At 46.7% G+C, this 14,762-nt stretch overlaps 1 protein-coding gene across 2 annotated transcripts in view; it reads left to right on the top strand.

Moving 5' to 3' along the window:
- LOC139530770 (formin-like) overlaps nucleotides 1-14,762 on the top strand; it is a 156,815-nt gene that overhangs the window by 48,633 nt on the left and 93,420 nt on the right. For both annotated transcript variants that reach the window (XM_071327451.1, XM_071327453.1), the window contains exon 8: nucleotides 6,258-6,345. In XM_071327451.1, the coding sequence (XP_071183552.1) occupies nucleotides 6,258-6,345 (88 nt within the window). The remainder of the gene's footprint in view (nucleotides 1-6,257; nucleotides 6,346-14,762) is intronic.

Raw genomic sequence — 14,762 nt, 5'->3', positions numbered from 1 at the left:
GTGACCAGACTGGATGGAGAGCACTAGAGATGGACACACACACTCACCTACACTGAGGCCTCTAGAGTGGACTGGAGCCTTGACAGATTGATCAGAATGTGTATGGATTGGGAAGGGGACAGTCTGGTACAATGGCTGATTTTATCTGCTTGGACGCCACACTTAGGGCCATGGGGGCAGTGGGAGCGCTGACACACATGGCTGCGGAAGTGCAGAGTTGCAGCATTGGACTTGACTACAGCACGGGCCCTGAGAATTGGTCTGAGCTGTGCAGACCCAATGGCACGTAACCCATTAGAAAGGGGGATACTTCTCCTTCGTGAAAACTACATTAACTAACATTTGATTTTGTCATTCTTATTTGAGATGGTAGATACAATATGTGGTATAGATATCCATTGTGATTTGAGCCATGTGCTGATAGAAGAGCATCATCTCCACCAGGGGCTATGCAATACTCAGCCCAGAGAGAGCAGCCTGGGTTACAATACTCAGCCCAGAGAGAGCAGCCTGGGTTACAATACTCAGCCCAGAGAGAGCAGCCTGGGCTACAATACTCAGCCCAGAGAGAGCAGCCTGGGTTACAATACTCAGCCCAGAGAGAGCAGCCTGGGTTACAATACTCAGCCCAGAGAGAGCAGCCTGGGTTACAATACTCAGCCCAGAGAGAGCAGCCTGGGTTACAATACTCAGCCCAGAGAGAGCAGCCTGGGTTACAATACTCAGCCCAGAGAGAGCAGCCTGGGTTACAATACTCAGCCCAGAGAGAGCAGCCTGGGTTACAATACTCAGCCCAGAGAGAGCAGCCTGGGTTACAATACTCAGCCCTGAGAGAGCAGCCTGGGTTCAGCTATGATTATTGGGAGACGCTACCAACTGTGGAAAAGGTTGGCTACAGCCCCTTGGCAGTCCAACACTTTTAGAAAGGTCAGCTAAACAAAAGTAACTTGTTTACTTCTTCATCTTTTATCCCTAAAAGTTTATACTACCAACGTTCAAACTCTCTGAATCATCATTTGCTGATAGGTTCCCAGAACTACGGGCTCTGACTGGACAAAGGAGGGAGGAAACGGGGATAGAGAGGAAAGTGGAGAGGGGGATGGAGAGGAAGAAGGAGAGGGGGGCTGGAGAGAGGAGGTTGGAGGGAAAGAGGAGAGGGGAAAGGAGAGGGGGATGGAAAGGAGAAGAGCAGACTGTCATCCAGCTAGCTAACAGACAGAGCCAGACTGGGCCTGCGGAGACACAGGGTCAATCAAGAGGGCTGTCTTGCCTTACTCTGCAATATCTGCCCCAGAGGAGATCTGACAAGCCAATAGTCCTGTCCTGGCCTCACCACCACACCGATACGACACAACACAGAAACAAGTCATCAAAAAGAAAGGAGGACCAAGGCACTCTTCATATAATTAATTAAAATGCCTTTATTAGTATGGCATGTTCAATAGAAACAAAGTTGTTTAAAAACCGACGCGTTTCGGCTGCATGGCCTTCGTCAGGGAGTACAGAAAAAGGAGAATACAATGTCCTCTTTTGAAAGGCTTTTCCAATTAGCCCTAATTAGAAGAGGGAGTGGTTACCAAATTGGACACACCTAGTAAGCAATAATATACACATGAAAAGGTGAAATACTGTAGCTATGTTATCATGAGCATACAACTCCAAGCTAGAAGCATCAGAACACCCAGAGAGGCAGTTCCAACCCTAACCATGACTGGGAGAAGTGTCCAGAACAAGAAAGCAATATATTCCACAGTACTCCAGACCACAGCAAAACATGAACAACAGTCCAAACATAGCTAGAGGGCAATTGAGCAAAATGTCCACTAGATGACAGCAAATGGATCCATCACGACCCTACAGGAAGGGTGAGAAATCCATATCTTCATTTAAACCAGGGTACTTAGTGGCCTGTAGTTTGTAAATCCAAAAACTTTCCCTTTGGTTTAACTGTTTAAGACGGTCCCCTTTTCTAATAGAGGCCGGAACATGATCAATACCCATAGCTTGTAGGGAGGCAGGGTTACCATGGTGTAAGGACTTGTAGTGCCTTGCCATGGGGTAGTCTTCATTGCCTACCCGTATGGCGTACTTGTGTTCCGCCAAGCGATCTAGAAGGCGTCTCTTTGTCCGTCCAATGTAGAACACCTTGCACTGTGGACATTCCAGTCTATAGATGACATGAGTGGTTTTGCAGTTAATAAAATGCTTGAGGTAATACTCCATTTTAGAAGCTGTGTCAACAAAATACTTTTTCTGTGCAATATTACTGCAATGGTTGCACTGGTAACATTTAAAAGAGCCCTTGGGTTTGTGGTCAAGCCAAGTTTTTTGAGAGTCACCCGGAAGATAACTGTGGACTAATTTGTCATTTAGGGTAGGACATCTCTTAAAGCTTATGACTGGTGGTTCAGGAAAGACTTGGCGTAGTAGCGTATCACTTTGGATGATTCCCCAATTATTTTTAATGATTATTTTAATGTTCTCTGCTTCAGTGCTGTATTTTGTGACAAAATACACTCTCTCTGATGTATCACGAGGCACTCCTCTTCGTAACAAGTTCTCTCTGTCAAGTAATCCAGCCCTTATACCTGCATCTTTCAGGACCTGAACGCTGTAGCCCCGATCCAAAAAGCGATTCTCCAATTCAGCAGATTTGACACTGTAGTCTGTTTCCTGATCGCAAATTCTACGGACTCTTTGGAATTGGCCATATGGAATATTCTCTTTTAGCCTTTTGGGGTGAAAGCTGTCTGCCCTCAGAATGGTATTCCCATCTGTAGGCTTCCTAAAGATTGATGTGTGCAAATAACCTTTGTCATTTTTACTAATGTCGAGGTCCAAAAAATGAATGTTATCCTTGCTGTATTCCATAGTTAGTTTGATGTTAGGGTTAATGCTGTTAAGGTATTGGTGGAAGGAAATAAGTTCATCTTCTGAGCCGGACCAAAACAGGCAAACATCATCAATATAGCGTCCCCACCATATAATCCGGTCAAAGAAATGGTTATTAGAAGGATCCAAAATGAAGTCATTTTCCCATTTACCCAAGTACAAACCAGCATAGGAAGGGCTGTAGCAAGCTCCCATGGCACATCCTTTGACCTGTTTGAAAATACGGTCCTGGAAGATAAAGATGTTATGATTAAGAGTCCATTCAGTCAGTGATACAATGAATTCTGTAGGAGGCATCTCAGTTTCAGGCCGGGTACTCAAGAAATGGTGCATCGCTGCCAAACCTTGTTGATGCTCAATGGTGGTGTATAGAGACTCCACATCCATGGTGACTAAAAAGGAAGCTGTACCTATATTCTTCAATTCCTTAATAACAGAAACAAGTCAGTTAATCTCAGCCCAGTAATTGTCTCTATCAATTTATGAAGAGCAGCTACACTGCACACATTATGGTTTTCAGTGCACTAAGCAGGTTGGCTGTAGGGCACAATGGTGTATGTGATGACAGTATAGCTATATATGCCTATCACACTTGTTACTTGTCTAGAAAGTGTTGCCAGATCAGCTAACGCCTGTGATCCCAGTCAGAGGGAAATTACTGGAATGTGTGTGTGCATTATGGAGATTACTCACTTTACTCACCTCCCTTGTTAAGGACAGCTTCACACACAGGACCATCAGTGTTGGGGAAAAGGGGCTGGTGGAATGAGTCCGTACAGGGCTAACCATGTGTATGTGACCAATAAAATTTGATTTGATTATCATGTGTCCAATACCAATGAAAGCTGCTGTTTAATCTGGATGCCTTTCCTTTCACGCCACTGATTATCATATCAAAGCAGCAGAGATGACATGCAGGGGAATAAGCTCCCTGTCAGCCTCCACACTCCACGGCCGCCCAGGCTACTCTACACCAGACTGGGGGTAATTGTAGGCATGTGGCTCCACTCGGTTCCCCACTGAGGCGGGAGGAGAGCAATGGTGAGGAGAGGACACCTGTGGGGGCGTTTAAAGTGGAGAGGAGAGGCTGCGCGTGTCGCTGCATTTTGGGTGTGATGATATGAGCTGCAGGAGCGATGTGGAGTACTACAGAGATGAGATGAGGAAACCCAGCCAGCCACAGCGTGGGGGCTGTTTAGATTACACCCCGACCCGACAGGATTTACAGTGCCAGGACCGGCAGGCTGTCCCCCTCACCATACCCCCCCCCCGTCCCGTCCCCCGCCCCGCGTGTACACCAGTAATACGGCCTGCATAAACATTACACAGCAATTCCCACCACCCACACGAATCAAGCTCCTATCCAGTTTGTACACCATGGATTGCTGTAAAACAAACAGTGGCTTTAATTTGTTCAGACCGTACGTCTTTAGAGATGACTTATGGTCGTTCACACTGAGGTTTATTAAAAGCATATTTTGAGTGTTGAGTGTGACGTGGGAGAGTGGGTGTAAGATTAACACATGGAGAGTGCAGAACGTTGTGTGGAGATGTTGAGCGTTCATTGGAGGTGGTAATTTATGAGCTCTCTTGATCCATTTGTTATTGTAACGTATCTCCAGGGTGGGTGAACTCAGACATGGTTGGTTCGCAGTCACCCGTATAGCTGCCTGCCCCCTCAGCCATGGCTGTATAAACTATCAGCTCTCTGCTGAACCTGGTGCCCTCTCCCCAACACCAGCCACCTGCAACTCCTCAAACCACTGTCTCTTCCTTTTGCTATTTCAATCTTAATTTCAATGTCAAACCAATGTCTCCAGTCTATTTCAAGTGGGGTTTTTTTGGTCTGCTGTAAGGACTTCACCTTGGTTTGGATTGGTGGGTAGTTCTCCTAGTTTCCACTGGAGGTAGCTGTTATCTTTTGATACATACTTGTCATGGATTGCAAACAGAGACCTCTTAGCATCAGCAGGTTCCTTCCTTGCGTGTCTGAGAGTAAGCATCCAGGCTTGTTCCTCCAGATCAGTTGTCTTTTCTCATTAAGTTAACTGGTCGGGCTAATTGGTGCTTCTGGAGCCACAGCGAGTGGCCAGGGTTCCTGGAAGGCTTTTAGTGTGGCCCAACCAGTGCAGTTCATTAAAGGTGTTGGAAAAGCCTCTCACTCTGCCTGCTCCCCTCTCATGTCCCTTTACAGGAGATCCCCAGTGTGATATTAGTAATGGACGTGGAAGCAGCATGCACTCTTACCTTCTGTAACGCAATACTCACTTCTAAGGCTTCTGCTCCTTGGTTCCCACTGGATGGCCCAGTAGCTGAGATGCAGTAATAACGGCCAGTGTTACCTAATGAAGAAGGCTGAGACATTAAGTTTTAGAGCTGGGCTTTACCTTGCCAAAACTGTTTCTAGCTTTATGGGTAATTCAGTCATAAGTAATTGTGACCATGTGTAGGCACAAATAAAAATCCTGTGAATTTATAGTTTGTTATAAAAAAAACACACAAATATATCCTTTTATGGTTTACATTTTTACTTTCCTGTGACTTAATATTTTTGACTATATCATAGGGCTGTCACAATACCAGTATTGTGATGTTTTTTTATGGCAAAAATGAAAACAAGAAGCAGACCAAACTCTGCAAAACCTGCTTTATGTAAAATAATGTGTTATATAGCTAGGAAATGTGACTCTGGATGACAACATAATGATGTTTGTTTCCAACATTAGGGCTGTTTTCCTAAAAAAATTAAATCCGCTTTGTGTTTTGCTTCTTTGCCACGATACAAATGAGTATCGTGATACTGATATTGTCCCGGGCCCTACTATATAATTAATGCACTTTTACAGGGGAACTTTTCTCTGTACTCTGTGCTCTGTACTGTTAGGGATGCCATTTGATAAGGCCTGCTGAAACCTGTGGGTTTCTATCCTTACTCAATCTCTGCCTGTTATCATGGACCGTGAAGGATTATGACATTGTGTAGATGAGTCTGGCTTTAGGGTCAATCCAGACACTCCACAGAGATGTTAGAATGACTCTTCTTTAGAGCACATCTTCTGTCCCCTCCCAGAGTCAATCTATCTTCAAGTGGTCTGGCTCTGGGAAGTGACTAAGTGATACTTTCCTTTGGCCTCTCTGGGAAAAAGACAGTGGATGACTTACAGCATATCATATTATAATAAATGTTAATTGCATTTTTTTTTATTAACTGTTGGTCTGCATCTTATCAACTGTATAAATGGTGCCACTTGAATCAAATGGATATGGTGATCAAATAAAGGATATATAATGCCAATATTATTCTCGCTCTCTGATATAATCACTGTGATTAAGTTATGACGTTTACCGGTATGTCTCTCCTGCAGATTATCAAGCTGCTGGATGGGAAACGTTCCCAAGCAGTGGGCATCCTCATCTCAAGTCTGCACCTGGAAATGAAGGACATTCAGCAAGGTGAGAGCAAACATTTAATGATCTGTGTAAAAAACCAAGCTGTTTGGCAGCTTTTGTTACAGGAGGATATTGTACTATTTCTGAAAACCATTCATTTCCTGTCTGTTAAACAAGGCTGTTCTTTTTTCGATTAAACAGTAATAAACATCAGTTGCAATCCTATTTTCACTATATTAGAAAAGACACTTGATAAATGGCAGATGCAAGTGGTTATTTTTAGTGAAGACACGTTGAAGCCTGGCGCAAATTGTTTCCTGCCTCTTGACAGGTCCTAATGTGTGACTAGTTCCACTTTTGTAGATGAATTTGCGTTTCATGTGGAACATGGAAGATTTCCAAGTTTTCCAAACTAGTGCATAATGTTGTGAGTGAACAGCATTGGAATGACATTAGCCATTTTTGCTGAGAATTGTTTCGCCAGTTTCAATCCTTCATACACTGGTCAAAATCACATCAATATTTTCCCTTTTGAGCTAAAGAGGAGTGGAGTATTTGGTTGTGTATGTGTATTTGACTAGATGTGTTTATGTATGTGAATGGTGCGGGGAAAGTCTGATATAGCGGTTAGGCGTGCATAAATTGGAGCCGTTGGCGACAGCCAGGGTAGAGGGCTGCATTTTCGCGGGATGACGGCAGGACCTGCGGTCCGACAGAGATCATTGTGCAATCAGCATTTTTCATGCTGCGGTTGGGAGCGGTCGGTCAGACAGACAATTTTGGGATTCAAATATTGTTGTTGTGCTTCAGATTATTTGGAAACGGTCATTTTTCTGCTTTGTATGCGTTAGCCTACCAATTGTATTAAAGTCACACCTTTGTCGCGTTATTCACCCACTCTTAGAATTCACTGCTTCGAGTTAAATAGACCATCTCTCCTCTTCTAGTATACGTGTGGTCTCAATGAAATAGAGTAGGCTGCATAAGCATGGCCGGAGATTCAATGGCAGTTATCTTTCCAATGAAATTCAATGAAATATGATTAGACTGTAGTTTACTACAGTGTCTGTAAATAAAGATTGATAATGGAAAGAAGTGGAGGGCGTTCAACCAACGTGAGTCGAGTTGCAATACAAATAAAAGATAATTGAAAAAGAAAAGCCGCAACCCACACATAGGCTACCATGGTGAGCAAGCATTGTGCATTTTCATTTTCAATAAATATTGATTACCCATTTATTTATCTCTGCCTGCAAATCGTTGAAGTAACAACAGTTTATCAATCCAACAGGGGCAGGCAAAAGACAGGTCAAGGGCAGGCAGTGGTCAGTAATCCTGGAAACAGGAGACAAAGGGCTGTGAGACATAGGTTTAACTCTGGACACATGAAATGTAGGATGTATACGAAGGGTCCGGAGCAACAGAAGACGAACAGCAGAGGGGCTAATGATTTTGGAGATGGGAAACGGGCCGATGAACCGGGGGGGGGGGGGGGGGGTTTGCGGGATTCCACTCAGAGGGGCAGATCCCGGGTGGACAGCCATAGCTTCTGCCTGGGACGATACCGGGGAGCTGGGGTCCGGTGGCGATCTGCTTGTCGTCGATACCTGGAGGTGGTCTTCTCCAGGTACGGCGACATCGGCGGACAAACATCTGGGCAGAAGGAAAGCCGACCTCTTATTCCTGCTCAGGGAAAAGCGGGGGCTGATACCCCAGGGAACACTCAAAAGGAGATAGGCCCATGGCAGAGCAGGGAAAGGTGTTGCGGGTGTATTCGACCCACAACAGCTCCTGGCTCCAGATGGTGGGGTTGGCAGAGACCAGGCAGCGCAGAGTAGTCTCTAGGTCCTGGTTGGCTCGCTCCGACTGGCCGTTGGACTGGGAGTGGAACCCGGAGGACAGGCTGGCTGATGACCCAATGAGGGTCCAGAACGCCTTCCGCGGGCCGCGGTCAGAGACCATGACGACTGGTAGCCCATGGATCCGGAAGACGTGCTGCACCATGAGCTGGGCTGTCTCTTTGGCAGAGGGTAGTTTGGGGAGAAGAATGAAGTGGGCGGCTTTGGAAAACCGATCCACCACCATCAAGATGGCGGTGTTGCCATCAGATGGGGGAAGACCCGTGACAAAGTCCAGGGAGATGTGAGACCAGGGACAGTGAGGGACAGGCAGAGGTTGGAGGAGACCAGCCGGAGCTTGTCGAGGAGTCTTGTTTTGTCCACAAACTGTGCAAGCGGCGACGAATTTGGAGACGTCAGGGACCATGATAGGCCACCAAAAGCGTTGTCGCACAAAAGCCAGGGTCCGATGGGAGCCCGGGTGGCAGGCCAGTCTGGAGGAGTGTGCCCACTCCAGGACCACGGAGCGGACCGCGTCAGGCACGAACATTACCTGGATGAACGGAACCTTGGGATGAACAGAACCCGTGAACAGACGAACGGAACCGTGAACGGAACCTTGGGAGAGGTGGGTGCTGACAGGGGGGAAGCCAGGATGCTGTAACCCCAGATAAAGCTGCAATAAAAGTTGGCGAACCCCAGGAAACGTTGCAGCTGCACCCTGAACGTAGGCTGGGGCCAATCCACTACCGCTCTCACCTTCCCGGGATCCATCTGGACACTCCCAGCGGAGATGATGTACCCCAGAAAGGGGATGGTGGAGCGATGGAACTCGCACTTCTCTGCCTTAATAAACAGCTGATTCTCCAGGAGGCATTGAAGAACCTGTCGGAGGTGGAGCACATGTTCTTGGGGGGAGTGGGAGAAGAAGAGGATGTCATCAATGTAGACGAAGACGAACCGATTCAACATGTCGCGGAGAACATAATTTACCAGAGCTTGGAACACAGCAGGGGCGTTGGTGAGGCCTAATGGCATGACCAAATACTCGTAGTGGCCTCTGGCCGTGTTGAAGGCGGTCTTCCACTCATCCTCCTCCCGTATCCGCACCAGGTGGTAGGCGTTCCGTAGATCCAGTTTGGATAACACGGTGCCCCCCTGGAGCGGCTCGAAGGCAGAGGAGATGAGTGGGAGCTGGTAGCGGTTCTTCACCGTTATGTCATTGAGTCCTCGGTAGTCGATGCACGGGCGCAGGGTAGGGCTGAGGGTTATGGCCAAAATCTCATATCCCGATATTGGTAATTTCATATCCCAATAACGATACATATCACGATATATTACATTTTCTGTAAATTCAATGAATAAGTAGTTTATATAAAATTACCACATGTAAATGTCACGTACGTCGTAGAGAGGAGACCAAGGCGCAGCGTGATGATAATCCATCTTCTTTTAATAAAGAAATAACACTGAACAAACTACACAAATTAACAAACGAACGTGAACGCTATAACACTGAGTGCAGACATGCAACCTCACATAGACAATATCCCACAAACCAAACTTGTCACGCCCTGACCATAGTTTGCTTTGTATGTTTATATGTTTTGTTTGGTCAGGGTGTGATCTGAGTGGGCATTCTATGTTGTATGTCTAGTTTGTCTGTTTCTGTGTTTGGCCTGATATGGTTCTCAATCAGAGGCAGGTGTTAGTCGTTGTCTCTGATTGGGAACCATATTTAGGTAGCCTGTTTTGTCTTTTGGTTTGTGGGTGTTTGTCTTCCGTGTCAGTGTTTGTCGCCACACGGTACTGTTTCGTTTGTTCACATCGTTTATTGTTTTGTTTAGTTTTCTGAGTTTAATTAAAAACATCATCATGAACACTTACCACGCTGCGCTTTGGTCCTCCTCTCTTTCTCCCGAAGACGATCGTTACAAAACTGGAAAATGGCAACCTAAATAGGATCCCCAATCAGAGACAACGATAAACAGCTGCCTCTGATTGGGAACCAATCTAGGCCACCATAGACCTACATATGCCTAGACTACACACACAAACCTAGACATACAAAAACCCTAGACAATACAAAACAATCATATCCACCCTACAATCATATCCACCCTCGTCACACCCTGACATGACCAAAATAATACAGAAAACATAGAATACTAAGGTCAGGGCGTGACTGCGATACTCCCCCGGCTGTGTCCAGGGTCCTGCTCCATCTAATATCTCCTCCCAGGTCCATTTCCCCATTAAGCGCTTTTCCTCCTCTTCACTCTGCTTGGTCCTGTTATGGTGGGTTATTCTGTCATGAACGTCGTAGAGAGGAGACCAAGGCGCAGCGTGATGATAATCCATCTTCTTTTAATAAAGAAATAACACTGAACAAACTACACAAAATAACAAACGTGAACGCTATAAACACTGAGTGCAGACATGCAACCTCACATAGACAATAACCCACAAACCAAACTGGCAACCTAAATAGGATCCCCAATCAGAGACAACGATAAACAGCTGCCTCTGATTGGGAACCAATCTAGGCCACCATAGACCTAAATATGCCTAGACTACACACACACACCTAGACATACAAAAACCCTAGACAATACAAAACAATCATATCCACCCTCGTCACACCCTGACTTGAAAAAATAATACAGAAAACATAGAATATTAAGGTCAGGGCGTGACAGAAAAGGCCTATTTCTTATTACATTTTCAATTATACTCAACAAATAAAAGGTACTTACTCATATTTGATTATTTCTCCTTTTATTTAGAACCTTTGTGCAAATTTTCTATTAAGCATGTAACAAAATATAAAATATTACTGTATAAAATCTAAAAAGGTAAATAGAAAACACTTCAAATATAGATGCAAACAAAATAAATATAGGCCTAAAATATATATATATTTTTTTTTTTGGGGGGGGGGGCTTTCCTGTTTTGCATGTTATTTTGGCATTAATACGTGTCACATATCAATTTGCATTTGGCATCTTGGGTCGAGTGTTAGCACCAACTCACAAAACCCTCGTTTCTGGACCATGTAAATTGGGGCCATGTCTTTGCAGATGTAAGTTGTAACGGTAGCTCTTATCTCCTTCCATCTTCGTGATTCTTTGCCATATGGTGTGCCGCTTGAGTCGGGGGTTTGTTTTGAGCACTCGACTGTACTTTTTTGGGTCTCATCCATAGACTCTCTCTGTACTGTTTCACATGATTCTTGCGTAGGTGGTAAAAGAGATTAGTGGTGTTTGAGCCTGCGGTATATTTTGCAGAGGACGGTTTTCTGGTCTGTGTCAGACTTTTCATACCCAAACCACGTCCATGTGACCGAAGTAGCCCCTCTTTTAGGTACGAGCCCCGTGTCTCCGTGCTCTGTGTCACGTTCACTCTCCTCCATGTTTGTTTGTGTTGCAAATTTCCTTCCACACGGCAGGTGTGCGTCGTCCAAAGCCTCGTCCAATTGACAAAAAATATTGCTGTAAAGAGTGTGATTTGCAACACAACGAAATAAACGGTAGAGCATAATATGAAATGATAGATCTTTTTCTATAGTCACACGATATATATCGTCATATCGCCCAGCCCTAGTACAGGGTCTTGTCCTTCTTCTCTACAAAGAAGAACCCTGTGCCGGCGGGAGAGGACGAAGGATGTATAAATCCTGAAGCTTGGGGGTCCCCAACGTAGGTCTCCATAGCCCTGGTCTCTAGTCCCGACAGCGAGTACAGTCGTCCCCAGTGCGGAGTGGTGCTAGGGAGAAGGTCAATCCCGCAGTCATATAGTCGGTGCGGCGGAAGCGAAGTGGCCCGGGCCTTGTTGAACACCTCCCGAAGGTCCTGGTACTCCGCGGGAATGGAGGAGAGGTCCGGGGCACCTTCCGAGCCCCCAGGAAGACGTCCCGGAGCAGGTTGCACTGACTTCAGACACTTGGCGTGGCAGAATGGACTTCAGCCCATGATGGCACCAGTAGACCAGTTGATGAGGGGATTGTGTTGCTGGAGCCAGGAGAATGCCAAAACCACGGGAATCTGAGGAGACTTGATGAACATAAATTAAATAGTCTCCCTGTGATTCCCTGACACCTGTAGGTTGTTGGGAGTGGTATTATGAGTGACCCGGCCTATAGAGCGCCCGTCCAGTGCTCTAGCATCGATTGGAATGGAGAGGGGCTGAGTGGGGATGTTCAGGTCGGAAGCCAGGGTAGCGTCCAAAAAGCTCCAGAGTCACCAAAGGACCCGGAGAGATTTTGACTGGTTTCCCCACAGCAGAATGGCATGAAAAGGGGTGCGAGTAAGGGAAGCAGAAAAGTTCTCCATATGGCCCACCAGAGTACTCGCCCCTATCAGTGAGCCTGGTCTTTTAAAGGACAAGAGGACACAAAATGACCAAGAGTCCCGCAATACAGACAACTCTTCGCGTTGATCCTGTATTGCCGTTCCGCTGACGACAGCCCAGCTCTGCCTAGTTGCATAGGCTTGGGAAGCGGTGACTCTCGGCGTCTTCGGCGACTCTCGGGGGATGTCGGGAAGCCTCGGGTTCTCTCGGCAATGGGACCGTCTGAGACTTCTGGGATGACTCGGAGGCAAGGTGGAATCCCTGGACGTGTGAGCGAAATCGAATTTCCTCTCCCTCCATTGTTCCCGTAATCGCCCATCAGATGGTCAAATCTATGAGGGAATCGAGATCCGTAAGTAACTCCCGAGCAGCAAGCTCGTCCTTGACCTCCTCCTAGACGCCGTGCAGGAACATATCGAACAGCGCTTCCTGGTTCCAAGCACTCTCCCCTGTCAACGTGCGGAGATCCACGGCATAGTCTGCCACACTGCAGGAGTCCTGCTGAAGCTGGATTAGCATCCGGGCAGCTTCTCTCCCGGAGAACGGGGCATCAAAAACCTTCTTCACCTCTCCCATGAACCCCTCCAGGCTAACGCATCTGGCCGGCTGTTGTTCCCATACAACAGTAGCCCAGGCGAGAGCCCTACTGGACATCAGCGTGATGAGGTAGGCTATCTTGGAGCTATCCGAGGGGACGGCTGAAGCTCGAAGATGAGGGCAAACTGAGCTAGAAATGCCCGACAGGTGCTCGGCTCTCTATAGAAGCGTTCCGGGGGAGGTAAGCGGGGCTCCTGAGAACGTGGAGTGACCGATGAGACGGCACAGCTAACAGCTGAGTTACTGAGGGGCTGTGGGGTTACCACCGTGGTAGGTTGCCTCCCAGACATCCTGCGAAATTGCTCCAGCAAAATGTCCAGCGCTCGGTCATGGCGTTCAGCGCTCGGTCATGGACCCCCTCCATAAGGCCTTGAAGCATTTCCTCGTGCCTACCGATGGTGGCTCCTCGGGAGGAGATGGTGTTGCGCAGCTGGCCCAGGTCTGCTGTGTCAGTCATGGCCAGTTCGTACTATCACGTTTCAGGTAAGACCCAGATGCAGACAAAATCGAAGTAACAACAGTTTATTAATCGAACAGGGGCAGGCAAAAGACAGGTCAAGAGCAGGCAGGGGTCAGTAATCCAGATAGGTGTAACAAAGGTACAGGTCAGCAGGCAGGCTCAGGGTCAGGGTAGGCAGAGGTCAGTATTCCAGATAGGTGGGGCAAAGGTACAGGATGGCAGGCAGGGTCAGGGCAAGCAGAATGGTCAACACCAGGAAAACAGAAACAATCGAGATAAAGGAGCAGAGGGGAAAACACTGGTAGGCTTGACGAAACAAAACGAACTGGCAAAAGACAAACAGAGAACACAGGTATAAATACACAGGGGGTAATGGGGAAGATGGGCGACACCTGGAGGGGGGTGGAGACAATCACAAAGACAGGTGAGACAGATCAGGGTGTGACCCACTCTCATCATTCTTGCTGCTTCAAGTTCAGTAGCCATACATGTGAGATCAGGTACGCATATGGTCTCAATTAAATAGACTAGGCTATAGCCTATGAATGGGCAGAGAAGCACGGAGCAGTTATCTTTCCAAGGAAATGTACTTTCTAAATATGATTATGCTACATTGTGCTACTTTGCCTAGAAATACATATTGATCACCCATATTTGTCTCCGTCTGAAAATAGTCCCACTCCTAAAAGGCAGGCTATAAAACGTTGCTCAAGATAAAGAGCAAATCTCTCCGCTCTCTTCAAACAATGTCTAATCTATTGGCTGATATAGCCCAGTAATACCGATAGCCTAATATAATGGGCCACGTGAGAATCTCTGGGTATTTTAACCTATTTCTTAGGTTATTTTAGCACATTTTGATATTGCCTGTAGGGCTCAAAATTGCTGGGACCATGGCTGGCAAGTGATCTGCGTCACATACCCCTAAAATAACATTGCAGGTCTGCGGTTAGCATCTGAACCAGTTCTTGCGGTAGCGGGTGGGAGTCCCAAGGAAATTCAGCGGTGTTGGCGGGGTATGAAAAGCGGTGGGAGGGGGATGAATAAATCCGTCCTGCTCATAGCTCTAAGCCTGGGTGCGTTGGGTTGATACTGCGACTGGGAGTGGAGGGTTTGGCAGTCTTAGCGGCCCGGCGGATCTGTTTATCCACTTTTGCACACCACACCGCCACTATAAAACGGCAGCCCAATGTAAACCAAACAACACATTGGGCCAAGCTACTCTTTTTGGTTTT

The sequence above is a fragment of the Salvelinus alpinus genome, chromosome 9 (genome assembly GCF_045679555.1).
Source record: "Salvelinus alpinus chromosome 9, SLU_Salpinus.1, whole genome shotgun sequence".
In the NCBI taxonomy this organism is placed as follows: Eukaryota; Metazoa; Chordata; class Actinopteri; order Salmoniformes; family Salmonidae; genus Salvelinus; species Salvelinus alpinus.
Note: the sequence above shows the minus strand (reverse complement) of the source record. Positions and strands in the feature narration are given on the sequence as shown.